Source organism: Microcaecilia unicolor, chromosome 12, assembly GCF_901765095.1.
Source record: "Microcaecilia unicolor chromosome 12, aMicUni1.1, whole genome shotgun sequence".
Lineage (NCBI taxonomy): Eukaryota > Metazoa > Chordata > Amphibia > Gymnophiona > Siphonopidae > Microcaecilia > Microcaecilia unicolor.
The window spans coordinates 30886003-30912226 of record NC_044042.1 but is presented as its reverse complement, the minus strand read 5'-3'; the positions used below and the strand labels follow the sequence as shown (position 1 = coordinate 30912226).

The 26224-nt window shown below is 46.4% G+C and overlaps 2 protein-coding genes across 3 annotated transcripts in view; both read right to left on the bottom strand.

The window, feature by feature from the left end:
- The window catches only part of PDZD3 (PDZ domain containing 3), a 32595-nt gene that overhangs the window by 2710 nt on the left and 3661 nt on the right, over positions 1-26224 (bottom strand). For both annotated transcript variants that reach the window (XM_030222027.1, XM_030222026.1), the window contains 7 exons: positions 24961-25172; positions 19618-19831; positions 18820-18956; positions 18525-18729; positions 12847-13043; positions 11935-12126; positions 1735-1971 (listed from right to left, as the gene is read on the bottom strand). In XM_030222027.1, the coding sequence (XP_030077887.1) occupies positions 1756-1971; positions 11935-12126; positions 12847-13043; positions 18525-18729; positions 18820-18956; positions 19618-19831; positions 24961-25172 (1373 nt within the window). In that variant the 3' untranslated portion in view covers positions 1735-1755. The remainder of the gene's footprint in view (positions 1-1734; positions 1972-11934; positions 12127-12846; positions 13044-18524; positions 18730-18819; positions 18957-19617; positions 19832-24960; positions 25173-26224) is intronic.
- Positions 21137-26224, bottom strand: part of NLRX1 (NLR family member X1) — a 56897-nt gene continuing 51809 nt past the window's right edge. The window contains exon 10 of the transcript XR_003944069.1: positions 21137-21149. The gene's annotated coding sequence lies outside the window, so the exon portion shown is untranslated. The remainder of the gene's footprint in view (positions 21150-26224) is intronic.

Here is a 26224-nt window from a genome sequence, read left to right as displayed (position 1 = left end):
GCTTAGTCAAGGCATGACAGGCCCAAAAACTCTTCAAAAGTTGTTCCTCTGATACTGTGACACCAAATACGTCAACCAGCGCTGACCCAAGGGAGCCTAATTCATAAGCAGGTAGTAATTCCAGCAAAGTTTTGTGATGGCACTGCAGAGGCACTTGTTGGGCCTCTAAACTATAAGTTTCAGTAAGTAGTTCATGAGTATCTGCTGTTTTAGCACTGATGAAGGTAGAGAGGCCACGTAGTGCCTGAATTACAAGTAGAAGAATACATCTTGCTCATCTAAATCATACTGTGTACACTAGCAGGCATAAGGACACACCGTACCCTCATCAGAAACGGCCTGAAAAGAAAGCAAAGACCTTGCAAGCGGAAGCAAGCCACAGACATACTAAGCAGAATGAGGAAGCCTTAGGAGGCAGCTTAAGAGCTTTACTAATCCACTGCCAAGTAAGGCATAACCACAAAAAAGGGATAAATAAGCCCAAAGGGCCCCAAGGAATGACTGCAGCATGCACCATGTAACTAAAGTGAATCAGGTGGGCTACAGATGTCTCCACTGGCGTGAATGAAAAGTAGGACACACTCTTGACCCAATCATTTATGTGCCGCATGCCACAGCCTAATGAGAATAAATGGACCGATAATAGTCCCAAACCTCCCCACTCCCAAGGTAGGTAAACTCGAGATAAAGGCAGTCTAGCTCGCTTCCCATTCCATAAGTAAGAATTCAGCCACTTAGTCAACGCTTACCTTGTCTCACAATTCCATAGGGAGCATTTGACAAACATACAACCAATGAGGAAGAAGTACCATATTGTACAATGCAATTTTCCCCAGGAGGGACAAAGGGGTAAGGTTGCCATGCCCACAATTTAGTAACTGTATCCATGAAAAGGGGTTCCAAATTGCGGGCATACAATACTCAGTAATCATTGCAAGGAGACCTGAGGGTGGAATAGGGCCAACAAAATTTCATCATCAAATTTTAAATGCTAACTTCATGTGGCCCAATCCTAATTCCTGTGATATCAGTCTCCTGTTGAAGTGAGCGCATGAAGGCTCCAGATACAAAAGGGAAATGGGACTTGATATACCGCCTTTCTGAGGTTTTTGCAACTACATTCAAAGCGGTTTACATATATTCAGGTACTTATTTTGTACCAGGGGCAATGGAGGGTTAAGTGACTTGCCCAGAGTCACAAGGAGCTGCAGTGGGAATCGAACTCAGTTCCCCAGGATCAAAGTCCATTGCAAAAGGAATAACAATAGGGAAAGGGGACACCCCTGACGTGTTCCACATGCAATGGAAAAAGAAGCAGTTTTAGTACCATTAACTAGTACTGCTGCCATAGGGGTATGATAAAGAGCACGGACAGCTTGAAAGGAATATGATAAAGAGCACGGGCAGCTTGAAAAAAAAAAAAATCAACCCTCCACCCCGCCGTAACAAAAAGTATCAACCACTTGATCAAATGTTTTCTCTGCATCTAGACTCACTAGCTTGCTAGGAGTCTGGGTGGTTTACACATGTGCCACGGCCACCAATTTTTCAGATGTTAAGCACCGACTGACAACTCCTCACAACCAGTTTGGCAGTCACTGAACTGAAAGGGGAGAAGGGTCGACAGGCGGTTCGCTAAAATGCAGGCCAAGATCTTGTTTCCCAGCTTTAATGGAGTTTCACTTTCTGCAGAGATGAAAAGTGATCTTATGACCTACTGGTAGCCTCACCTACCTTGGTGAGACTCTGAAGAATCTACCTTCCCACGACTGCATCAGGGACGATGGGAAGCCTCTTTTTGCAGTATGTATGTATCCCACGCTCGACCAGAAGCCTCATATCATCCCCAGCTTCCTGCATATAGAGTACCACCTTCTTATAACTTTCTTTCTTCACCTTCCTTCCATTTACTTCAAGCAGCAAATCACCCTCCTTCAGACCTCCCAGGTCTCCAGGTCCACCTGGGACAACCTAGGAAAGAGCAATTAAAAGAAATTAAGACTATACTTGGTCTCACTGTTTCTTGGAAATAGTTATTCATGGAAGCATGATTACTGTATTTAACGAGCTTACAATCCCAAAGGGAATGAGAAGCAACAGGACATAATGTGACTTGCCAGTGAGCAAAGCAGGATTTGAACCTTGGGTTCTTTGTTCTGAGACCATGATTCTAAGCACTAGACTGTCCCTCTCTTTGTACAGCATGTAAAACTCAATTACAGTATTTTCTGAGCTACAGCTTAGCAGTACAGTGGCTCACTCTGTGGACATAAGCTCATTGTTTTCATGACCCTGCCATACAACCCAAATTGCTACTCTTCTCAGGTCATGCACATTTGTAGGTTTCCCCATTTCTGCCTCTCACTCTGCTAAACATCCAGTGGGTACTGGCTCTCTGTCTCTGCCCCTGGATTCGAAGGCAACCCAGCTAGCTGATTAATACGCCACAATTTCCTCCACTAGCTGCACCAAAAGAACAATATTTAATGCCAATGGTAATCAAATATTTGCTGGACCCAACTAGTCTCTCTCTTTATCCACACTATGGCACCTTCAGGCCAGCATAATGGAGCCCACTCTCCTCCCACCCTTCCTCTCCTGAGGAAACACATGGAGGAAGAAGAAGGGCAGTCATAGGAACGCAAACCCTGTCCGGTAGCATTGAACCTGATGTAGAGACTAAATGGTCAGTTTTCACGGTGGAGAAAAGTAAACAGCAGAGTGCCCCAGGGATGTGTGCTAGGATGTTTTTTAAAATATATTTTTATAAACGACCTGGAAAGGCAGCAAAAAAGCAACGTAATGAAATTTGCAAATGATACAAAATTATTCAATGTTACTAAATTGCGAGCAAGGACAACTCCACTGTGAGACTGTGGAACTGAACAAGTAAACAGCAGCTGAAATTTAATGTGGACAAGGGCAAAGTGATGCACGAGAAAAGGATCTTGAAACCACTGTGGACAATGTACTGTAATCAGCTCAGTGCACTGCAGCAGCAGCAGCCAGAACAAAGTTTTAAAACTCCCCAAAACAGAGCAATTTTCAAAGGGATTTCCAGGTGTATAATGCAGTGAATTCTTTCAAAAAGGCGCTACATAAATCCTAATAAATAAATACATTTTGCAGATATAAATTGCTGGCTTGAAAATTGCTCACCCTCAGTGTGGCTAAAACTCTGTGCATCCTGAAATGACGCATAAACTTTTAGGCAAGTTCAGGGAAGGTAGCACCAGGAATGTCTCTAGGTTGGGAGGAGGAAAAATGCACATGTACACTGAGAAGTAGGCATCTAGATCTGAAAATGCAAACAAAAACATCCTACCCAGGCTAACAGGAGGTGCAAGTGTCTACATAATCTATATCTGTGACAATTTTCACAAAGAAAATTACATGCCTGCTTTCTTTTTGAAAATTGATACAAATTGGTAAAAGTGCACATGGTCTTTGTCCCAATATAAAAGGTTTGAACATTTTGTTTTAGAAATTCAGAAAGGAATAGAAAAAAAATAAAATGAATATCTCATTGATCCTCAGAGCAATCATACCTTGAGAAGTGCACGTAGTTCTTGTTACCACATCTCAAAAGAGATATACCGGCCAATATTCAGTGCTGTTTAACCGGCCAGGTACAGCTCCCAGCTGGTTAAATAGCACTTATCTGGCTATACACTAATATTCAGCGTGGGATAGCCAGTTATCTCTGCTGAATATTAACACTTAGTGCATAACCCTGCATTCTATATATCGCACCTGAGTGGTGTAGAATGAGTAGAAGTAAATCGATTTTTTACTCATTCCAAAAGTACAAAGACTAGGGGACACTTGAGGAAGTTACATGGAAATACTTTTAACACAAATAGGAGGAAATATTTTTTTCACTCAGCAAATAGTTAAGCTCTGGAACTCTTTGCAGGAGGAGGTGGTAACAGCGGTTAGCGTATCTGGGTTTAAAAAAAGGTTTGGACAAATTCCTGGAGGAAAAGTCCATAGTCTGCTATTGAGACAGACATGGGAAACAACTGCTTGCCCTGGGATTTGTAGTATGGAGTGTTGCCACAATTTAGGTGACCTGGCATGGCCACTGTTTAGAAAACAGGATACTGGGCTAGATGGACCATTGGTCTGACCCAGTATGGCTACTCTGATGTTCTTATGTTCTGTTATTTCCGCATGGAAATCGAAGCATATTTCATAACAATGCACATAACTTAGTTCACAAGCTAATCAGTGCTAATTGGATGTTAACAAGCAATTATCAGCACTAAATTGCATTATCAGAATTTACACGCACTACCTGCTAAGCGTATTCTGCAAGGCGGTGCACATAAATTCTAATGCACGCTGCTGAAAAAGGGGCATGGAATGGGCGAGTCGTGGGCATTCCAGAAAGCTACACACAAGGTTATAGAATACATCTGCTCTGCGCTTAACTTAGGAACCAGCATTTACACCAAGTTTTCCTTGACGTAAATGGCTGTATCTAGAGTTAGGTGCAGGCATGGCCACTCGGAGTACTCTGTATACCATGTAGAAATTTAGGCTTATTCTATAAAGTATGTCTACATGAAGGTGTACTGTATAGAAAGTGCTTAGGTGAATTTAATTTCGGCACCACATTTTTAAGTGTGATATATAGAATCTAGTCTATAGTGGCTAACCGGCTATATCATGTGATATAACTGGCTACTCATAAATATTCAGCGCTTTGCAGACTACGTTTAGTGGGCAGATTGAACTGTCTAAATAGCAGTCATATCTTTGGCTTCTATAAACTTACTCGCTGAATATTAACTCGGCTGCTTAAGTTTAAGCTGGCAAAAAAAAAAAAGCATATTTAATGCCGGTAACCGGAACCAGCCTGGCATTGGATATCCGGGCTCAGCGCCGATCACGGCATGTAGCCTGCCTGCCTCCCAGGGGCTGAAATCGGCCGGATAGAGAACAGCAATGAAAACAATAAGCTGGACAGTTTCCTTATGAACAAAGGCTATAAGTGTTTCAGGCCACTAGAGGGCACAGTAGGACCTCAGAAGTTTGTCTAAGTGCTAAGGATGCCTGAAGAAATAGGAGGGGTGTACAATGTTCTTGGAGCCCCCACCACCCTGTCTGTTCTGCAGGAACCTCACAGAGACCCGCGAATAGGAGGCAGCTGAGCCTTGACATCCCTGGGTTGTCATTGTATCTATACCTGCTCCTTTTGGACAAGAAGACACCATAGAAGTTTCGGCATGCTAGACAATACAGAGAGACACTTATGATCTGTCCTTGGGGGCTGAGCACATATAGGGGGTGATTCAATAAATGGTGATGAAATCAGTGGCATAGCTATGGGGGCCCGGGCCCCCCAAATTTGCTCTGGGCCCCTGATCTCTGGCGCCACCACATTGCCTGCCCTCTCTTCCCCTTCACTAAAACAAGCGCATCGGACTGTGAGGGGAAGAGAAAGCAGGGTAGCGGACCAAACTGTGCCCCCTCCACTTTGAGCTCTGGCCCCCTCCCACCTCGAGGTCTGGCTACGCCCCTGGATGAAATATAGGCGCTGGGATGATGTGCACTGTGCATGAATTCTACAATGGCATTTCTGGACAGAACTACTGTCATAAATACTAGTGTAAGCTTGCAGTTCACATCTCACCTTAGGTGTGAGTACTTGCACCATGATAAGTGCTGGTGCCTAACTACTTTAAACAGTGGGAATTATTCCTCAAACAAGAGTGGGAGTCACAATTATACACACGTAACACAAGCGCTCAACAGTAGCTACTATTCAGCAACAGACCTCAACTGCGACTCCTTTCACATGATTAATTAATTGATTGATTGGGATTTATTAACCACCTTTATGAACAGATTCACCCAAGGCAGTGTACAGCAGGTACAGTTTAACATAAAACTCATAATTTTGTTAACAGCATAACAATAGTAAAATGACCAAGTATACACATCTCTCTATATAAAAGGCAACACCAACGTTCTATGAAGCCTCCAGCCGGAAGTGTGAAGGGGGAGAGATATCCGGTTTCCCCATGAGTGTCTGCCCCGCCTTCTCTGTAACACAAACAGTCAGTGAAGGAAAACACAGCAAAGCACTGAAGAACTCAGAGGGGGGAGGGGAGAGAGGGCAGAGGGCAGGGACACACACACTCCCACATGCACAGAGAAGAAAACCTTGCTAGCCCCCGTTTTATTTGCATCAGAAACGGGGCTTTTTTACTAGTAAATACAATAAATGAGGTATAAACTTGAGAACACCCACTCTACCCGTGGCTCGCCTGCCTCCCCAGGCCTGTTGAACCTCCCTCCATCTTTATTTAGAATACTTTTGACTTTCTTTTCTTTTAATATTTTGCCCCTGCTTGTGGGCAAGTCACTTAACCCTCCATTGTCCCAAGTACAAAAAAGTACCTGTATATACTATGTAAACCGCTTTGAATGGAGTTGCAATTGCAAAAACCACAGAAAGGCGATATATCAAGTCCCATTCCCTTTCCAGTTCATGCTACCAAGGTTGAGCCCTCTGGTGCTGGCAGCAGTGGTGTAGCCACAGGTGGGCCAGGGCCCACCCACTTAGGGTTCAGGCCCACCCAACAGTAGCACACGTTTAGTGGTAGCTGGTGGAGCTCCCAAGCTCTATCAGCTGAAGACTTCCCTCTGATGATAAGCCAAGATGGAAAGAAGCATTTTCTTGCCAGCTAAGCTATTTTTTTGGTGCTGGTGGGGGAGAACACTTGGTGCCCACCCACTTCTTGCCTAGGCCCACCCAAAATCTGTTGTCTGGCTACGCCCCTGGCTGGCAGCCTCCAGAACCTACTACTACTAATCATTTCTATAGCACTACTACTACTACTACTTAACATTTATAAAGCGCTACTCGGGTTACGCAGCGCTGTACAATTTAACACAGAGGACAGTCCCTGCTCGAAGGAGCTTACAATCTAAAGGACAAAAAAGTGCAGTCAATCAAATTGGGGCAGTCTAGATTTCCTGAATAGATGAATAATGGTTAGGTGCCAAAAGCGACATTGAAGAGGTGGGCTTTGAGCAAGGATTTGAAGATGGGTAGGGAGGGGGCTTGGCACATGGGCTCAGGGAGTTTATTCCAGGCATAGGGTGAGGCGAGGCAGAAAGGGCGGAGCCTGGAGTTGGCAGTGCTGTATATATTATATGCAGGTACTTTGTCCCCAGTGGGCTCTCAATCTAGGGGGGGGGAGGCTTGCACTGGAAGGTGAAGTGACTTGCTTGGGATCACGGGGAGCTGCAGTGGGACCCGAACCCAGTTCCCCGGGATCTCAGCCTGCTGTGCTAACCATTAGGCTACTCTTCCAAAAAAAACTTTTAATAGGGTCAGTTGATCTTATATGGAATTGGTTTTGGAACAGTATGGTTTGGGTACTGTATTTAGATGCTGGATTGAGCTCCTTTATAGTCAGCCTGAAGCACAGCTTATTAACGGGAAACTTACAGAGCCGTTCTCCTTCTATAGAACTATACACCAGAGTGTCCCCTTTCCCCTCTTTTGTTTATCTTGACTTTGAAGCCTCTGGTGAACAAAAAAAATCAGAGTACATCAGATATTCCGGAGATATTATTACGAGACCATGAACAAAAAAACCCCAAAACAGCTTTTTGCAGATGACACGCTACTTTTTCTACACAGACCAGAGTGGTGGGAGGCGGGGCTGGTGGTTGGGAGGCGGGGATAGTGCTGGGCAGACTTATACGGTCTGTGCCAGAGCCGGTGGTTGGGAGGCGGGGCTGGTGGTTGGGAGGCGGGGATAGTGCTGGTCAGACTTATACGGTCTATGCCAGAGCCGGTGGTTTGGAGGCAGGGATAGTGCTGGGCAGACTTATACGGTCTGTGCCAGAGCCGGTGGTTGGGTGGAGGGGCTGGTGGTTGGGAGGCGGGGATAGTGCTGGGCAGACTTATACGGTCTGTGCCAGAGCCGGTGGTTGGGAGGCGGGGCTGGTGGTTGGGAGGCGGGGCTAGTGCTGGGCAGACTTATACGGTCTATGCCAGAGCCGGTGGTTGGGAGGCGGGGATAGTGCTGGGCAGAGTTATACGGTCTGTGCCAGAGCCGATGGTTGGGAGGAGGGGCTGGTGGTTGGGAGGCGGGGATAGTGCTGGGCAGACTTATACGGTCTGTGCCAGAGCCGGTGGTTGGGAAGAGGGGCTGGTGGTTGGGAGGCGGGGATAGTGCTGGGCAGACTTATACGGTCTGTGGCCTGAAGAGCACAGGTACAAATCAAGGTAGGGTATACACAAAATTAGCACATATGAGTTTATCTTGTTGGGCAGACTGGATGGACCGTGCAGGTCTTTTTCTGCCGTCATCTACTATGTTACTATGTTATGTTACATAGACCAGAGAGGGACCTGGCCAAGGTACTCTGTCTTATTGTTTATTTTGGTGCCATTTTGGACCTTAAAATAAATCTTGATAAATCAGATTTGTATGAACTTCCTCCTTGGTACACAAATCTATCTCATGCATATTCACGGTAGATATCAAGACACCCCCCGAAGACTAGGTTGAGAAGTCCTGCTATGGGACATGTGCCCTATGCTTGTAACACAGGCTCTAGCTCAATTAGTTATTTAGTTCGGAGAAAAGCCCTCAGAAACCTTAGACTCTTCGTCTCAGGTTTTAAACACCGTTACTAAGTGTATAACATTAATGTATCCAGTGTTTAGTTTCTATCATTGGGCATAAAAACTCTATTTTCAGATTTAAGGTCTTATAGACAATTTCCTATATTTTTTTATTTATTTTTGTTACATTTGTACCCTGCACTTTCCCACTCATGGCAGGCTCAATGAGGCTTACATGGGGCAATGGAGGGTTAAGTGACTTGCCCAGAGTCACAAGGAGCTGCCTGTGCCTGAGGTGGGAATTGAACTCAGTTCCCCAGGACCAAAGTCCACCACCCTAACCACTAGGCCACTCCTCCACTGTTGCTACTATTTGAGATTCTACATGGAATGTTGCTATTCCACTAGCAACATTCCATGTAGAAGTCGGCCCTTGCAGATCACCAATGTAGCCGCGCAGGCTTCTGCTTCTGTGAGTCTGACGTCCTGCACGTACGTGCAGGACGTCAGAGTCACAGAAACAGAAGCCTGCGCAGCCTTCTACATGGAATGTTGCTAGTGGAATAGCAACATTCCATGTAGAATCTCAAATAGTAGCAACATTCCATGTAGAATCTCCAATAGTATCTATTTTATTTTTGTTACATTTGTACCCTGCACTTTCCCCACTCATGGCAGGCTCAATGCGGCTTACATGGGGCAATGGAGGGTTAAGTGACTTGCCCAGAGTCACAAGGAGCTGCCTGTGCCTGAAGTGGAAATTGAACTCATGGGAATTGAACTCAGTTCCCCAGGACCAAAGTCTACCACCCTACCCACTAGGCCACTCCTCCACTTTTCAGATTTAAGGTCTTATAGACAATTTCCTATATATTCCTCAATATCAGAAAAAGCACTTAGCTTGGACACTCCAGGTTTTCTGATATTGAGGAATATATAGGAAATTGTCTATAAGACCTTAAATCTGAAAACAAACAGAGGTTTTATGCCCGATGATAGAAACTAAACACTGGATACATTAATGTTATACACTTAGTAACAGTGTTTAAAACCTGAGACGATGTGTCTAAGGTTTCTGAGGGCTTTTCTCCGAACTAAATAAGTGTTTAGATAGTACTACTGCAACTTACTCCTCACCGGCCGGCCTCCCACTTAGCCATCTATCCCCCCTTCAATCTGTTCAGAACTCTACTGCACGTCTCATATTCCGCCAGAACCGATATACTCATATCACCCCTCTCCTCAGGTCACTTCACTGGCTTCCGATCAGATACCGCATTCAATTCAAGCTTCTCCTTCTTACCTACAAATGCACTCAGTCTGCTGCCCCTCACTATCTTTCTACCCTCATCTCCCCTTATGTTCCCGCTCGTAACCTCCGTTCACAGGATAAATCCCTCCTCTCAGTACCCTTCACCATCACCGCCAACTCCAGGCTCCGCTCATTCTGCCTCGCCTCACCCTATGCTTGGAACAACCTTCCCGAACCCTTACGCCAAGCCCCCTCCCTGCCCGTCTTCAAGTCTTTGCTTGAAGCCCACCTCTTCAATGCTGCGTTCGGCACCTAACCCTTACCGTTCAGTGAATCCAGACTGCCCCAATTTGACTGCCCCTATCGGACCGACCGACCGTTCACTTGTCTATTAGATTGTAAGCTCTTTGAGCAGGGACTGTCTCTCTTTGTTAAATTGTACAGCGCTGCGTAACCCTAGTAGCGCTCTAGAAATGTTAAGTAGTAGTAGTAGCACTGTGAAACGAATTGAGCTAGAGCCTGTGTTACATGTATTAGATTACCAATTCGCTCTAGCAATTTACTGCATTCTTGTACTAGTAATCAAACTGCATGTGCCCTATGCTCCCAGTCTTAGGATCCCTTTCTGCACCTATATCATTATTGTATAAGAAACTGTCACACAATTCTTCAGAGCAGGTTCTGTATAGCCGTTTAATGTGTTGTTAAGGTGGCGGGTGAGGGGTTGAGGAAAATAACAAATGCTGAGTGCCAGTAAATTATTCCAGAAAGTTTATCGAGGTATACGAAAGTACCTTAGCAAATGTGATTGAATAAGAGAAGGCTTATTATTTTTTTTTGTTTGTTTGTTTGTTTCTGTTGGCGAAGTGAATAATTGCTAATTGGAAACACTTGATGGCGCTGATAGAAGAAAATCTAATTAGAGAGATTGGTGGTGAAAGTGCAAGGGAGGGAAAAAGAAGGGGGAAGTACTTTGGGAGCCATTAGTGGTCGACAACGGTGGGAGGAGGGAGAGGTAAAAGAAATTAAGGATTGGATCATTAATGAAGGACTAAGAATAGGATTGACAGGGAAATGGGATCTAATAATAGGTGAAAATAGAAAAGGGGATGGGGCCCTGTCTCAGAAAGTGCTGGACCTGACAAGAGAAGCAAATACCATACGTGGGAGGATGGCAGAAAATGTAAAATGTATAAACTATGGGAAAAAAAGTAAAATGATGAAGAAGAGTATAAAGAATCAGGAACAAAAAATGCAACATTGAAGGATTTTTGTGAATAGTGGTCAGGCTGAACTGTAATAACACCAGGGCTTTTTTTTTAAGGGGTACTTGGGGGTACTGAGTACCGGCACCTTTTTCATTGTCTGCTAAAATTGACTCATGGTTTCCAAGTTATAGTAAAAGACCTCAGGCTCTACACACCAATTCTGCCTTTTCATAGATTCTGTGACTAGTTGCAGGGCGGGTCTCTCAGTGATCACCCCACCCCTGAAGGGTGGCCTGGCATTTGAGTACCGGCATCTTTTTTGCTAGAAAACACGAACTGAATAATACTAATATAAATAATATAATAATTATAAACTAATTTTTTTATAAACCATCGCAACTGTTAATGTAACCAAGTATCACAACAAAATAAAAGATTAGAAAGTCAAGATAATAATACAAAAAAAAAAAAAAAACACCCAAAAGACAAAAACAAGAATGTGAACTTGAGCTCCATTGATAAGGCTATTGAAAATATTTGGTGAATTTAAGATAATTCCTCTTTCATCTAATAATGAAAGGCAAAAAAAACCCCATACCTTAGGTACAGCTATGCTAAACCCTTCACGGAAAGGGTAGTGAATTCATGGAACAGCCTCCCGGTGGAGACAAAAACAGTTTGGGACAAGTCCATAGGATCTCTAAGGGAGTGATAGGGAGAGCAGATGGCATGGATGGGCAGACTGGATAGGCCATATGGTCTTTATCTGCCTTCATTTTTCTATGTTTAGGGCAGAAAAGATTCTATCTGCCATTATATTGTCTGTTTCTAGAGATAAAGGGCGGCAGAATGAGAACTTAGATGCAGAGAGGTTAAGTGACCTGTGTGATATAGATCTCCTCTTCATCCTGGATATTCGAGAGCTGAAATCCGAACCCCAGGGGTCCTCGAGTAAGGCGACAGAGATGTGGTGCTGTGGGACTAGGCTCCGGCAGCTCAGACATGTCAGAAGCAGCTTTGGGCTGAGATTCTGCAGCCTCCTCTTCATAGAAGAGCATTGGGGATAGCGCCATCTGTGGAGAAAGGAAGGAAATAAACATACAGACTGGCCCTACTTGCTGATCCAAGGAGAGAGGCTGCAGCCCACGTCAGCACTTTCACATGGATTTATTTCTGGAACTCGTCACTCTGGTGTTTCTGAAATGATTAGCACATTTTATAAACTAGAACACATTTGTTTTTTTTCCGGTTGTCTGTCTGTCCATCTGTCACACTGATGTCATAGACTGGAATTAGCAGGTAGGCAAAAGAAGCAGAGAACATAAGTGTAATGGTAGCTGGAGCAGCAGGGCTGGCTGAGATCTCCAAATCCTTCCAGCCAATGACACAGATGTTGGCAGTAGGGATATATATTCATTAGCATGCATTTGGTTCATTTAGGCATCTTTAAAAAAAAGTGCATTCAAAAGCAATTTAATGCACATTAGCCTATGACGCAGCCCCTGAATGCCACCTGCCCCTGTGCCCATCATGCTCCAGCCTGCTCTGCTCTATTCCGCCAAGTGCCAGACAGGACACTTATGGAGAGGGAGGAGGAGCATGTTGCAGGCAGAACATGAGGGAATGGGAAGAACCAGTGGGAGAGGGGAAATAAGGTATTGTAGTAATTCATTACTGTCAGACCAAGGACCCTCAGGCTGCAGCTCCTGGACTGCCTTTAGTGCTGATCTAGTGAAAGTTGGCCCTGGAGTAAGACAGCCAGGGTTTGTACCCAGCTTCTCACCAGTGCTCACCGAGCTGTAGAAGAGGTCTCCAGCAGCACTGATGACCAGAAATGTGACTTGGCTCCCGCTGGAGCAGATTAGGCTCACAACCTCATCATGTTCCAGCCCATCAATGCTCTTCCCGTTCACAGCCAACAGCCGATCTCCTTCTTTTATCCCAGCTTTCTCAGCTGGGAGGCCTGGTTCCACTTCCCTGAGGAACTGACCTGTCAGAGAGGAAAGATGCTAAATCTGAGATAATGGGGACAGGGAGGTTTTACACAATCCCAAAGAGGCCAATGCTGATGTTGTGTGCCCTACATAGCTACACTTCCCTAGAAGTTTTCAGGTCAGTGGGATTGCAGAGATTTTTCTGAGGCCCACTGCAACTAAAGAGGGCATTCTGAGTTCCTGAAGCCCTACCACCCTGTCTTGCAGAACTATCATAGTAACATAGTAGATGACGGCAGAAAAAGACCTGCAAGGTCCATCCAGTCTGCCCAACAAGATAAACTCATATGTGCTACTTCTTGTGTATACCTTACCTTGATTTGTACCTGTCCTTTTCAGGACACAGACCGTAGAAGTCTTGCCCAGTACTAGCCCCGCCTCCCAAACACCAGCCCCGCCTCCCAATCTCAGCTAAGCTTCTGAGGATCCATTCCTTCTGAACAGGATTCCTTTATGTTTATCTATCAAATGGGAACTGCAAATAGGATCTCAAAAACAAACCTCACACCAAAAAACTTAGGGGTATGTTTGCTAAGGTGCGTTAGCGTTAACGCACCTGTAAATTTAAGGCATGTTAAACACTAACACTCCTATGCATTTCTATGGACGCGTTAACATTTAACGCGCATAAACCATTTACACGCATTAAAAACGCTAACACGCCCATAGCGCCGCTTAGTAAACATAGGCGTTAATATAAGAGGAAAACTTAGAATATTAAACATGAGGAGGAAAAAGCCTCAGCAGACAAAGACCAACTTAAACAACGGTCTTAAAAGGGTCCCACTTGTCAACCATCGGCATAAAAAACCTCCTGTGTATCTTTATTTTCATGAAACGCTCTATTAATGGTGTAAGCTAAAAGCTAGAAAATCTCAACTATAAATATTGGGAGTAGTTTAGATAGATTTTGACTTTTGAACCACATAATTACTAACTACTCAGATAGACTGGCCTCCCACTTAACCATCTATCCCCCCTTCAATCCGTTCAGAACTCTGCTGCGCGTCTTATCTTCCGCCTAGACCGATATGCTCATACCACCCCTCTCCTCGAGTCACTTCACTGGCTTCCGATCAGGTACCGCATACAGTTCAAGCTTTGGCACCTGGCCAGTTAAATGCCCCATATCAGGCTATCTGTGAATTTTCAGCGGGACATGGTCAGCCATGACCCACTGAAAATTTGTTGATAGCAGCTAGCGGATAGCCTGTTATATCGCGCAATATAACAGCTAACTGCCGATTTTCAATGCAAGTTTGGTGGCCATATTTGGCCACATGAATACCAGGCCTATCTTTGGCCGGTTCAAACTTAACCAGCTAGTTTGGAAGGTTAAGTTTGAACTGGTCAAAAATAAGCTGGATATTCAATGCTGGTCACCTGAAATGGCCTGATATTGAATGTCCAGGCTCAGCGCCAACCACAGAAGTTAGCTGGGCTAACTTCCACAGTCTGAATATTGGGCCCCTAGGTTCAAATCCTGTTTCTGCCATCCAACTTTGAGGGCAATAAAAACCACTGCAGGTTGTTAGAAGGCCCTGGAGTACATTATATTCAAGGGGCTTTAACTGTGGAGTTTTTGAAAAGCCCATGGTGGGCTGATGCCATGAGGAGTCTTAAGCCCACATATTTTGCAAGTGCAAAGTACATGGGAGTGAAGCATGTTTGGGGGATTTTAAAATCTGCGTATGGGAAGGGTGGCAATTGTTTGTGTGCATTCACTCTGCCGCTCCCCAGTACCTCTCCACTCTTGTCTCTCCCTACGCCGCCCCCTCGGGTACTCCGTTCTGTAGATAAATCTCTCTTATCTGTCCCCTTCTCCTCTACCACAAATTCCAGTCTCCATTCCTTTTATCTCGCTGCACCTCACGCCTGGAATAGACTTCCTGAGCCTGTACGTCTGGCCCAGTCTTTGGCCGTTTTCAAGTCCAAACTAAAAGCCCAATTCTTTGACGCTGCTTTTAACTTCTAACCACTACTCACTTGCCCGGTCCTTTTATCCCCACCTCTTTATTCCCTTGCCTCTTAGTTGTTCTGTCCCTTTACCTGTCTTATTTAGATTGTAAGCTCTTTGAGTAGGGACTGTCTTTTCGTGTTTGGTGTATAGCGCTGCTTATGCCTTGTAGCGCTATAGAAATGATAAGTAGATAGATAGTAGAATTGTTTTACCCATGACACACACACCCATAACCTGAATATTGGCTGTTTATCTCCAGCTCTCTCACATACCAAAGAATATAAACTTTCCAGGGTAGTGGCTGTCATACATGACTAGTAACATGCTATGGATTATGAAGCTATATATACATATAATGAAAAAAAAACCAAAAACAATACAACCCCAGAATTCAAACAAGATATTACACATCCCTGTTCTGCTGTAACATCTTGGGAGCAGTGATTCCCAACCCAGTCCTTCAGATACACCCAGTCAAGCAGGTTTTCCGGATATCCACAATAGATATGCATAAGATACATTTACATGAACTACCTACATTGTATGCAAAATTTCTCTCATGCACATTCATTGTGGGCATCCTGAAAACCTGACTGGCTGGGTGCAGTGGCGTTCCTGGCCTGGATGGCACCCGGGGCGGAGCGCCGATGCGCCCCCCCTCCGGGTGCAGTGCCCCCCCCCCTGCTAAATGACACTTTCGCCCCCCCCTCTGGTGAAATGACACCCCCCCGGGTGCACGCCGCGGCGCACACCTGCTCTGAGTTCACTAAACTTCGCTTCGCTGCAGCTCCCTCTGCCCCGGAACAGGAAGTAACCTGTTCTGGGGCAGAGGGAGCTGCAGCGAACGAGCGACAAAGTTTAGCGAACTCGGAGCAGGCGCGTGCCGCGGCACCCCCCCAACGGTGTGCACCCGGGGCGGACCGCCCCCACCACCCCCCCCCCTCCTTGGTACGCCACTGGCTGGGTGTGAACTGAGGACCGGATTGAGAATCCCTGCTTTAGAGCAATAGTCTCACTCTCTGCATAGTCTTTATCCCAGCTACTGTCTTGAGGGAAAGTTTCTTGTGCTCTACAGAGCAGTCAGTGCAGGCCCTAGAGTTATGGTTTATTGAACAATTTTCTATGCCACCTAATTAGAGAAAACAAGTCAAGGCAGGGTATTGAAAGAACTCAAAACATGAAATTGTTGATCTGCTGCTAGTGATCTGTAACCTGTTGTTAAAGTCGTCTGCAGTGGGTAGGAAGGGGGGGCGGGGGTGTCGGCTCCACGCTGGTGCACTGCCCTCTCTGCCCCGGAACAGGTTACTTCCTGTTCCGGGACAGGGAGAGCAGTGAACCAGCGCGGAGCCGACACACCCCAGCAACATGCAGTCGGGGCGGATCAGCCCTCCCTCCCGCCCCTCCCCGCAGGTATGCACTCCGGGGGTGTGCGCTCCAGCGGGAGGAGGGTGCGCCGTTCTGCACCCGGGGGGGGGGGGTGCGCAGCGGCGACCCGCCCTGGGTGTCAGCTCCCCTCGCTACGGCTCTGGTCGTCTGTAGTACTCGAGGACTGGAGGGTGGCCAATGTGATGCCGATTTTTTAAATGGGTTCCAGGGTGATCCGAGTAATTGCAGACCGGTAAGCCTGACTTCAGTGCAGGGCAAAAGAGTGGAAGCTATTATAAAGAATAAAACTACAGAACACATAGGTAAACATGGTTTAATGGGACAGAGTCAGCAAGGAATCAGCTATGGGAGGTCTTGTCTCACCAATTTGCTTTAGTTCTTCGAAGGCTTGAATAAACACGTGGATAAAGGTGAACTGGTTGATGTAATATATCTAGATTTTCAGAAAGCTTTGGACAAAGTTCCTTATGAGAGACTGCTGAGAAAAATTAAAGAGTCATGGCACAGGAGGCAATGTTCTGTTGTGGATTAGGAATTGATTATTGGACAGAAGAGAGAGGGTAGGATTAAATGGCCATTTTTCTCAATGGAGGAGGGTGAATAGTGGAGCGCTGCAATGATCTGTACTGGGACTGGTGCTATGTAACATATTTATAAATGATCTGGAAATTGGAACGAGTGAGGTGAGTAAATTTGCAGATGACACAAAACTATTCAAAGTTGTCAAAGCGCATGTGGATTGCGAAGAACTGCAGGAAGACCTTAGGAAACCGAAGACTGGGCATCCAAATGGTAGATGAAATTTAATGTAGACAAATGCAAAGTGATACAAATTGGGAAGAATAATCCGAATCATAGTTATGTAATGTTAGGGTCTACTTTAGGAGTCAGCATTCAAGAAAAAGACCTAGGTGTCACAGGGGCGTAGCCAGGCAACAGATTTTGGGTGGGCCTAGGCAAGAAGTGGGTGGGCACCAAGTGTTCTCCTCCCTCACCCCACCGCCCAAAAAAATATCTCAGTTGGCAGGAAAACGCTTCTTTCCACCTTGGCAGTCTGCAGCAGGCATGCGCCGAAAACTGAGCATGAGCAGGTGCCAGTATCATGGAGAGTAGCATTTTCATTACCATCAGGGAGAAGTCTTCAGCTGGTGGAGCCTGGGATCCCCACAAGCTACCGCTAAACGTGTGCTACTGTTGGGTGGGCCTGAGCCCTAAGTCCTGGCCCACCCAGGCCCACCTGTGGCTACACCACTGAAGTGTCATTGTAGACAATATGCTGAAATCTTCTGCCCAATGTGCGGCGGCAGCCAATAAAGCAAACAGAATGCTAGGAATTATTAGGAGCGGGATGCAAAATAAGACCAAAAATATTATAATGCCTCTGTATCGCTACATGTTGTGACCTCACCTTGAGTATCATGTTCAATTTGGTCGCAGTATCTCAAATAGATATAGCGGAATTAGAAAAGGTTCAAAGAAGAGCGACCAAAATGATAGCGGGGATGGAACTGCTCACATATGAGGAAAGGCTAAAGAAATTAGGGCTCTTCAGTTTGGAAAAGAGAAGGCTGAGGGAAGATATGATTGAGGTCTACAAAATCCTGAGTAGTGTGGGACGGGTGGAGGTGAATCATTTTTACGGTCACTCAAAAAGTACAAAGACCACAGGACGCTCAATGAAATTACATGTAAATTCTTTAAAAACAAATAGGAGGAAATATTTTTTCTGTCAAAGAATAGTTAAGCTCTGGAACTTGCTGCCAGAGGATGTGGTAATGGTGGTTAGTGTATCTGGGGTTCTTGGACAAGTTCCTGGAAGAAAAGTCCACAGTTTGTTATTGAGATGAACATGGGGGAAGCCACTGCTTGTCCCTTGATTTGGTGGCATGGAATGTTGCTACTAATTTCTGCCAGGTACTTGTGACCTGGATTGGCCACTGCTGGAAGCAGGATATTGGGCTAGATGGACCATTGGTCCGACCCAGTATGGCTAATATGTTCTTATAAGGCACTGTAAAAAGAAGGGAAAAGACCTACAATTAATTAATAGAAAAGTCACACACAAACAAGGTTTCAAACAGAAAAACTAGTGGCGACATCTTTGCAGAGTTATCACACATGGCCTTCTTACCCTCTGACCCCATGCCATGCCTCTCCTGACGCAGCAGGAACCCATAGCCATGCAAACCTTTCACCAGATGCAGCTTCCTGGCCTTGTATGGCAGCATTCTGGACTCAGCCATGGCAGCAGTGATCGGTATCTTCCTTTCTTCATAAAATGCCTCCGATTCAGGGTCCACCACGAGCACAGTCACCTTGTCACCACTTTCCTGTAACTGATACAAAACCCAGGGAAGAAAGAACCCTAATCATGGTCTCCAGCAGAGCTCAGGTCTTACTCAACATATGACATTAATGCCTGGTACCTTTCTCATGAGCTGAGGCATGCTGTAGTTCCGCACACTGACACCATTCATCTCCAGAAGTCTGGCTCCTGCAGGTACCCCCGCATTTTCTGCTGGCCCCTCACTGATTAAAGAGAGATAAAAAGTACCTGTACTGCCTAGAGAGGGAGAGAGAGGGGAAATACATGTGAGTGCCAAAAATTCTGAAGTAGTGCCAGAAATGCAGGGTGGAGACTGCAGAGAAGTTAGGGGAAATGGTCCAGCCACAGAGAGAGCAGGCGGGGCTAGCTGTGGTGGATGAAGACAGAGCTGTCCAGACACTGAGAGAGAGCAGGTGGGGCTAGCTGTGGCGGATGAAGACAGAGCGGTCCAGACACTGACAGCAGGCGGGGCTAGCTGTGGCGGATGAAGGCAGAGCGGTCCAGACACTGAGAGAGAACAGGCGGGGCTAGCTGTGGAGGATGAAGACAGAGCGATCCAGACACAAAGAGAGCAGGCGGGGCTAGCTGTGGAGGATGAAGACAGAGCGGTCCAGACACTGAGAGCAGGCGGGGCTAGCTGTGGCAGATGAAGACAGAGCTGTCCAGACACTGAGAGAGAGCAGGCGGGGCTAGCTGTGGCGGATGAAGACAGAGCGGTCCAGATACTGAGCAAGTCTCTGTAGACAATGCTGAGAAAAAGTACAGTCTTGACCAACACAAACAGGGCAAAGCTGTGTGAGGAAATTAACACTGTAAAAGTCCTGGGTGGTAGGGCGCTGCCGTGAGGAAGTTCACATTGTTGGGAAGGAATATTTTAAAAAATAAATTCTTTACCAACCTTCTGAAGCAAAGACACTGAAACCAAAGCCGAGTACAGGGTGGAGCCCGTCCTTTTGGATGAGACAGAGTCTTGGCTTGGCAACAGGTGCACGCCTCTGGGATGGCAGCAGCTCAGCTACGTTCATGTTCAGGGCTGTAATGTTCTCATAGACAGCCTCATCCAGCACTGTAAGCAAAACTCGATTCCCACTCTCCCGAATCTTCTGCACCACCTGTGGGAGAAGTGGAGTTGAACCAGTATCAGGGAAGGGGCAGTGGGCAATCACACATATGAGAGGCATCTGCATCTGGGAAGGGAAGGTTGGCATAATGATCTGTCTCAAATGCTTTTTTTTTTCCACAGTTCTCCCTTTACCCCAAGGCCAGCACTCCAGGAACCCCTCTCAGGCAATGTGGGGGAGGTGGCCAAGGCCAAACACTCTCCAGATGGAGGGCAGAGGGAGAGGGACCTGGGTAACTGGCATGTGCAACCCCTGAGGTGCAGGGACCAAAGGCCCGAAACCAGGGCATCTTTCCTTACACTTCCTCTATCATTTTTTTTTTTTTTAAGTACTCTGTTCCTTATCACCCCGTTCCTATGGCTTATTTTTTATTTTAAATAGGGCCAAACAGGCACACCCACCAAACTGAAAGCAGGGCTGCACAGAAACCACCTACTTCTGCTCAGAGACTGAGAAATACTGAGCAGTTAGAGGCTGCACAGTGCCTTATACGTGTCACTTAGTCAGTACATAAGTACATAAGTAATGCCACACTGGGAAAGACCAAGGGTCCATCGAGCCCAGCATCCTGTCCACGACAGCGGCCAATCCAGGCCAAGGGCACCTGGCAAGCTTCCCAAACGGGAAGATCTCAGGCTCCCTCTGCTGGTAGGAGTGTATATACCCACTTGTCTGGAATGGTCTGAAGCAGATAAGGAAATTTGAGTTGATTAGATTAACACAACTCCCACCTCAAAATTTAAAATACTTTAGCTAATGAGGATCCCTAAGCTGTCAGCTGAAGACTTTCTCTGAAGGTAGCCAGAACTTCCTTTTACCAAGTTTGGCAGGCAGCAGCAATGTCCCTAAGCCACTAATGCCAGCACCTCACACATGCTTAGTTGATGGTGGTTCAAGGATGCTGTCACTGACTTTAGAGCTTGGTAGAAGAGAGTTCTGGCTGTCTTTGGAGGAGGGCCTCAGCTGGGATCCCCACCAGCTATACAGCAAGGGTCAGGACCGATGTTAGACTTGTTAGGACCCAGGTCAGAGAATAAAAAATAAAGGATGGCCCCCATCCCTGATCCCCTCTCCTCCCTGCCTCCCCTCTGATTTCCCCACCTGCCATTACTATCACACCGACAGACCCTCACCACATACAGAACAAAGGATCATAAATTAGAAATAAAAATATTTAGGAAAAAACCCCAGAAATGCATTTTCTTTTCTACGGATCGCAATACAAACACATTTGCTATGCACACTTCCCAAAGCTAACATATTCCATTTAAAATATTCAAAATAAAATGCTTTTTTCAACCTTTATTGTCTGGACATTTTATTTTTCCATCATGTTCTTTCCAGTTTTACTTTTCTGCTTTCCTGTTTGTCTGCTATTCTCTTTTAAGCGGCTGTTGTCCGTTTGTCTTTTCTCCTCTCTCCCATCTATTCCCTCACTACACCCGCCTCTTGACATATTTCTCATTCCTTTTTAGCTCTTTCCTTAATTTTTTTTCTTTTCTGCCTGTCAACTCAAATTTCACCCTCTCTCTCACCCTTAGTAGCTGAGAAGTGAAAAGGAGACTAACAAATTTCCATCTTCTTCTCTCACCTACTAGATATCCCATTCCTTGGTCACATCACCTGCAACCTTCTATGAGTCGACCTATCAGCCGCTTTTGACACTGTCAATCACAACTTACTTCTTGACACACTGTCCTCTTTTGGGTTCCAGGGCTCTGTCCTCTCCTGGTTCTCCTCTTATCTCTCCCATCGTACCTTCAGAGTACACTCTCATGGCTCTTCCTCCACCCCTATCCCACTCTCTGTTGGAGTCCCTCAGGGTTCTGTCCTTGGACCCCTTCTTTTCTCTATCTACACCTCTTCCCTGGGCTCCCTGATCTCGTCTCATGGCTTCCAGTATCATCTTTATGCCGACGACACCCAGCTTTATCTCTCCACACCTGACATCACTGCGGAAACCCAGGCCAAAGTATCGGCCTGCTTATCCAACATTGCTGGCTGGATGTCCAACCGCCACCTGAAACTGAACATGGCCAAGACCGAACTTCTTGTCTTCCCACCCAAACCCACTTCTCCTCTACCTCCACTCTCTATCTCAGTTGATAACACCCTCATCGTCCCCGTCTCATCTGCCCGCAATCTCGATGTCATCTTCGACTCCTCCCTCTCCTTCTCTGCGCACATCCAGCAGTTAGCCAAGACCTGTCGCTTCTTCCTCTATAACATTAGCAAAATCCACCCTTTCCTCTCTGAGCACACCACCCGAACTCTCATCCACTCTCTCGTTACCTCTCGCCTTGACTACTGCAACCTACTCCTCACTGGTCTCCCACTTAGCCACCTATCCCCCCTTCAGTCCGTTCAGAACTCTGCTGCACATCTTATCTTTCGCCTGAACCAATACACTCACATCACCCCTCTCCTCAAGTCACTTCATTGGCTTCCGATCAGGTACCGCATTCAATTCAAGCTTCTGCTACTAACCTACAAATGTACTCGATCTGCAGCCCCTCCTTACCTCTCAACCCTCATCTCCCCTTACGTTCCTACCCGTAACCTCCGCTCTCAAGACAAATCCCTCCTTTCAGTACCCTTCTCCACCACCGCCAACTCCAGGCTCTGCCCTTTCTGCCTCGCCTCACCCCACGCGTGGAACAAACTCCCCGAGCCCATACGTCAGGCCCCTCCCTCCCCATCTTCAAATCTCTGCTTAAAGCCCACCTCTTCAATGTCGCCTTCGGCACCTAGCCTCTACACCTCTACCCAGGAAATCTAGACTGCCCAACTTGACATTTCGTTCTTTAGATTGTAAGCTCATTTGAGCAGGGGCCGTCCTTCTTTGTTTATTTTGTACAGCGCTGCGTAACCCTAGTAGCGCTCTAGAAATGTTAAGTAGTAGTAGTAGTAGTAGTAGTAGTCTTGCTGCTGAATTCTGAATCAACTGGCGCTGGTGCAGGCCCTTTGTAGTCAGACCATTGTACAGTGCATTGCAGTAATCCAGTCAATGTTATCATGGCATGCACAACTGGGATAAGATTTACCTTCTCGATGTAAGGAAAGAGGCAACATAGCTGTTGCAAATAATAGAAGCAGCTCCTGAAGGTTGCTTGGATTTGGGGACTCAGAGTAAGAGTTGAATCTAACTGTATTCCAAGGTTCCCGACTTGTGATTTGAGAGAGAGTTCATACTTCCAAAAAAGGGATTTTGATATCAGGTATGTATCCACTTGTGTTAGGGTCCAAAGAAGCTCAGTTTTACTTTGGTTTAGGCAAAGTTTATTGTGTTTAGCCCATTCTTGAATTGATGTTAGAAAGGTAAACAGTTTATTCAAGGCTGTAGGTAAGTTAGGTTCAATGGGTATGAGTAGTTGCACATCATCCGCGTAGATGTAGAACTGAGTGTCCATTGACCGAATCAGCTCAGCTAGTGGCTTGAGATAGATATTGAAAAGAATAGGTGACAGTATCGATCTTTGTGGTACCCCGCAGGTCAGTACCTATGGTGATCAGTTCCTGCCAATCATTATGGATTGTTGCCTGTCTGATAGGATCTGAACCAGGCAAGTACTGTTCCATTGATACCTGTTTCTGTCAGTCGTGCTAGCATGATATCATGATCCACAGCGTCAAAAGCTGCTGAGAAATCTAGCAGTACTAACACAGAGGCCAATCCTCTGTCTCGGTTTCTGTGAAGATCATCTAGTAGAGATACAAGGACTGTTTCTGTTCCATAATTGGGTCTGAATCCAGATTGACATGGATCTAGCCAGTTTCTCTTCTAGCCAATGATTAAGTTGAACACAGACTGTTTGTTCTTTGAGTTTCGCTAGAAATGGGATGTTGGATACTGGCCGGTAACTTTCAAGTTTGTCCTGGTCAAGGTTGTTTTTCTTTAGCAAAGGTGAACCACTGCCCTTTTTAATACTGTTGGTAGTTGCCCATTAGAAAGAGAGGTGTTCACAATTTTTGTGGCGCCTTCTATGAGGCCCATACTTACCTGTGCACTATCTTTGATGTGTCGAGGGAGCAGGTAGTTGGTCGAAGGTCTCTTAGGATTTTGTCAAGGCTCTCCTCTGTCATTGAGTTAAAAGTGTCCCATCTGTCTCTGTCAGGAGGGGGCGAGTTTGTGCACCCCTGGTTAACTGGTTGGGGACTGGGTGGGATTGCATGTAACTCCTGGTGGAGACTTAATTTTGTTGGCAAAGTATGCAGCAAAATCATTGCAATTCAGTTTAGACTGGGCAGGCTGGTTCTGTTGTCAAGGGCTGCAGTAGGCTGTTTACTATATTGAACAACTGCTTGGTCGAATTGGGAGCCTGTGCAATGTATTGAGAGTACTTGGTGGTACTTTGTCGTGTGTTTTCTACAGTTTAGCCTTTCTTCATCCAGACGAGATTTACGTCCAATATTTCTCCCTCTCTGACCCCTCTCCATGCAGATTCTCTCCCTCTCTTTCCACATCTCTCCCTTCGTCCCCTCCACCCCATATCCAACAATTATCCCTCTCACTCCCCCCATTGTCCACCATTTCTCTCTCTCCCCCTCCTTTGTACCCCAGGTCCAACATCTCTCCCTTCCTCCCCTTCACCATCATGCCCGATATCTCTCCCTCTTCTCCAACCCTCCAACCTCCAAATTTTCTCTCTCTTGCCCCTTTCCCCTCTCCATGCAGTATCTCTCTCTCCCTCTCTCCAATTCTCCCCTCCACCCTATATCCAACAATTCTCTCTCACCCCCCCCCCCATCTCTAACACGGAAGCCTCTCCTCTGTTGCGTCCCACTGCCCAGGAAGAGAAACAGGAAATTGCAACAGAGGAGAGACACAGCAGAGGAGAGGCTTCCGGGTTAGCAGCAGGCAGCATGTGGGAATCGCTGCCGCTACCCAGGACCCATTGAATAGAGTGATGCAAGACCGCAGGAGCCCAGACTGTTCCCTCCACGCCATGCTGTCAAGGTGCACCTGCTGCTGGGTGGGCCCGAGCCCAAACTGTGTAGGCCCAGACTCACCTGTGGCTACGCCCCTGGCACAACTGAGAGAAGCAGCGAGCAGTACTTATCTCTGGTCCTGCATTTCCCCAGCTACATTATGTATGGGAAAGCTCCAATTCTGTACTTACTCGAATATGTTCCATGTTCTCCACACACTCCCCATTCACTTCCAACAGGCGGTCACCATCCATCAGCCTGCTTTGCTCAGCTGGGCCACCAGTTTCCAAACGACGCAGAATGAGTCCCTTCTTCCCCAGCTCCTGCAGCAGTGTGAATCCAAATGTCCCACCGCCATTCTTTGTCAGCAAGCAGAAGCGAGCGTTCAGCAGACTGCCCAGGTCTAGGAAGGAGAACGGCAGTGTGATCAGGACGGCCATAGTAGCCCCCTGCCTAGCAAGGGGAAGGGATACAGTCAGTGGTGTGCTGGAGCAGGCTCTCACAGGCTCGCAAGAGCCGGTTGTTAAGTTTTTAAGAATTTTGGGAGCCGGTTGTTAAAGTAGGGCCTTCCATGGCTAACAACTGGTTCCCAAAATGTGGGCTTGGGCCCCCTGCTGAATTATCTTTTACTTTGCTGGTGGGGATGCTGAGCCCTGCCAGTCAAGTAACTAGACTACTGCTGCTCCCTGCTCCGGGCAGCAGGCTGGGACTTCTTGAGCATGTGAGAGAAGTTCCAGCATGCTGCTCAGAGCAAGACCTTGGGAGTGGTGGCAGTCCATTTATTGGCTGCCAGCAAAGGTATGCCTAGCGTGCCCGCATGAAGGGAGGGAGGAGAGAGAGGCAAGTGTTGCTCCCCCCCCAACCCCGGCCACCAACTGCAGAGCTGGCTACGTCCGGAGAAAGAGCCTGTTGTTAAAAATTTACCAGCACACCCCTGGATACAGTGTACCTGTCTGCACTCAAACTGGGCCATCTTTAATGGTAGTGCTGTGGAGAGGTTTCTGTACACCAAACATCCAATATCAAAAGTGGTTATAGTTTCAAAACTCTGTTCCCTGCTATGCCATATTGCACAAGCACTTATCAAGTCTTCATACTTAAATAACCTCTCACAGAACAAATGCTTGAACTGGCTCACGTTTAAACCTTGTGAGCAGTAGAACTGACGGACAAGTATTCACCTCCAAACATTCCTATTACTGTAACCTTGTGCTGTGTGGTCTCTTGGCTCCTCCCTCCCCGTGTAAGCTCAGCTCTCTCACCTCCCCCATACTCCTCCCTCACACTGTGATCCCTCCCCTCATAGAGATACATTAGTTTTTAGCCCAGTGGCCACACTGTCTGGATGGGTCAATTTTCCTTAACTGCTCTCACCTACAGTTATATTAATATAGCCCCCCTGCCCCCTTCCCTTATATTATAATCCCTCTCTCCTTTGAACACATCCTTTCTTTT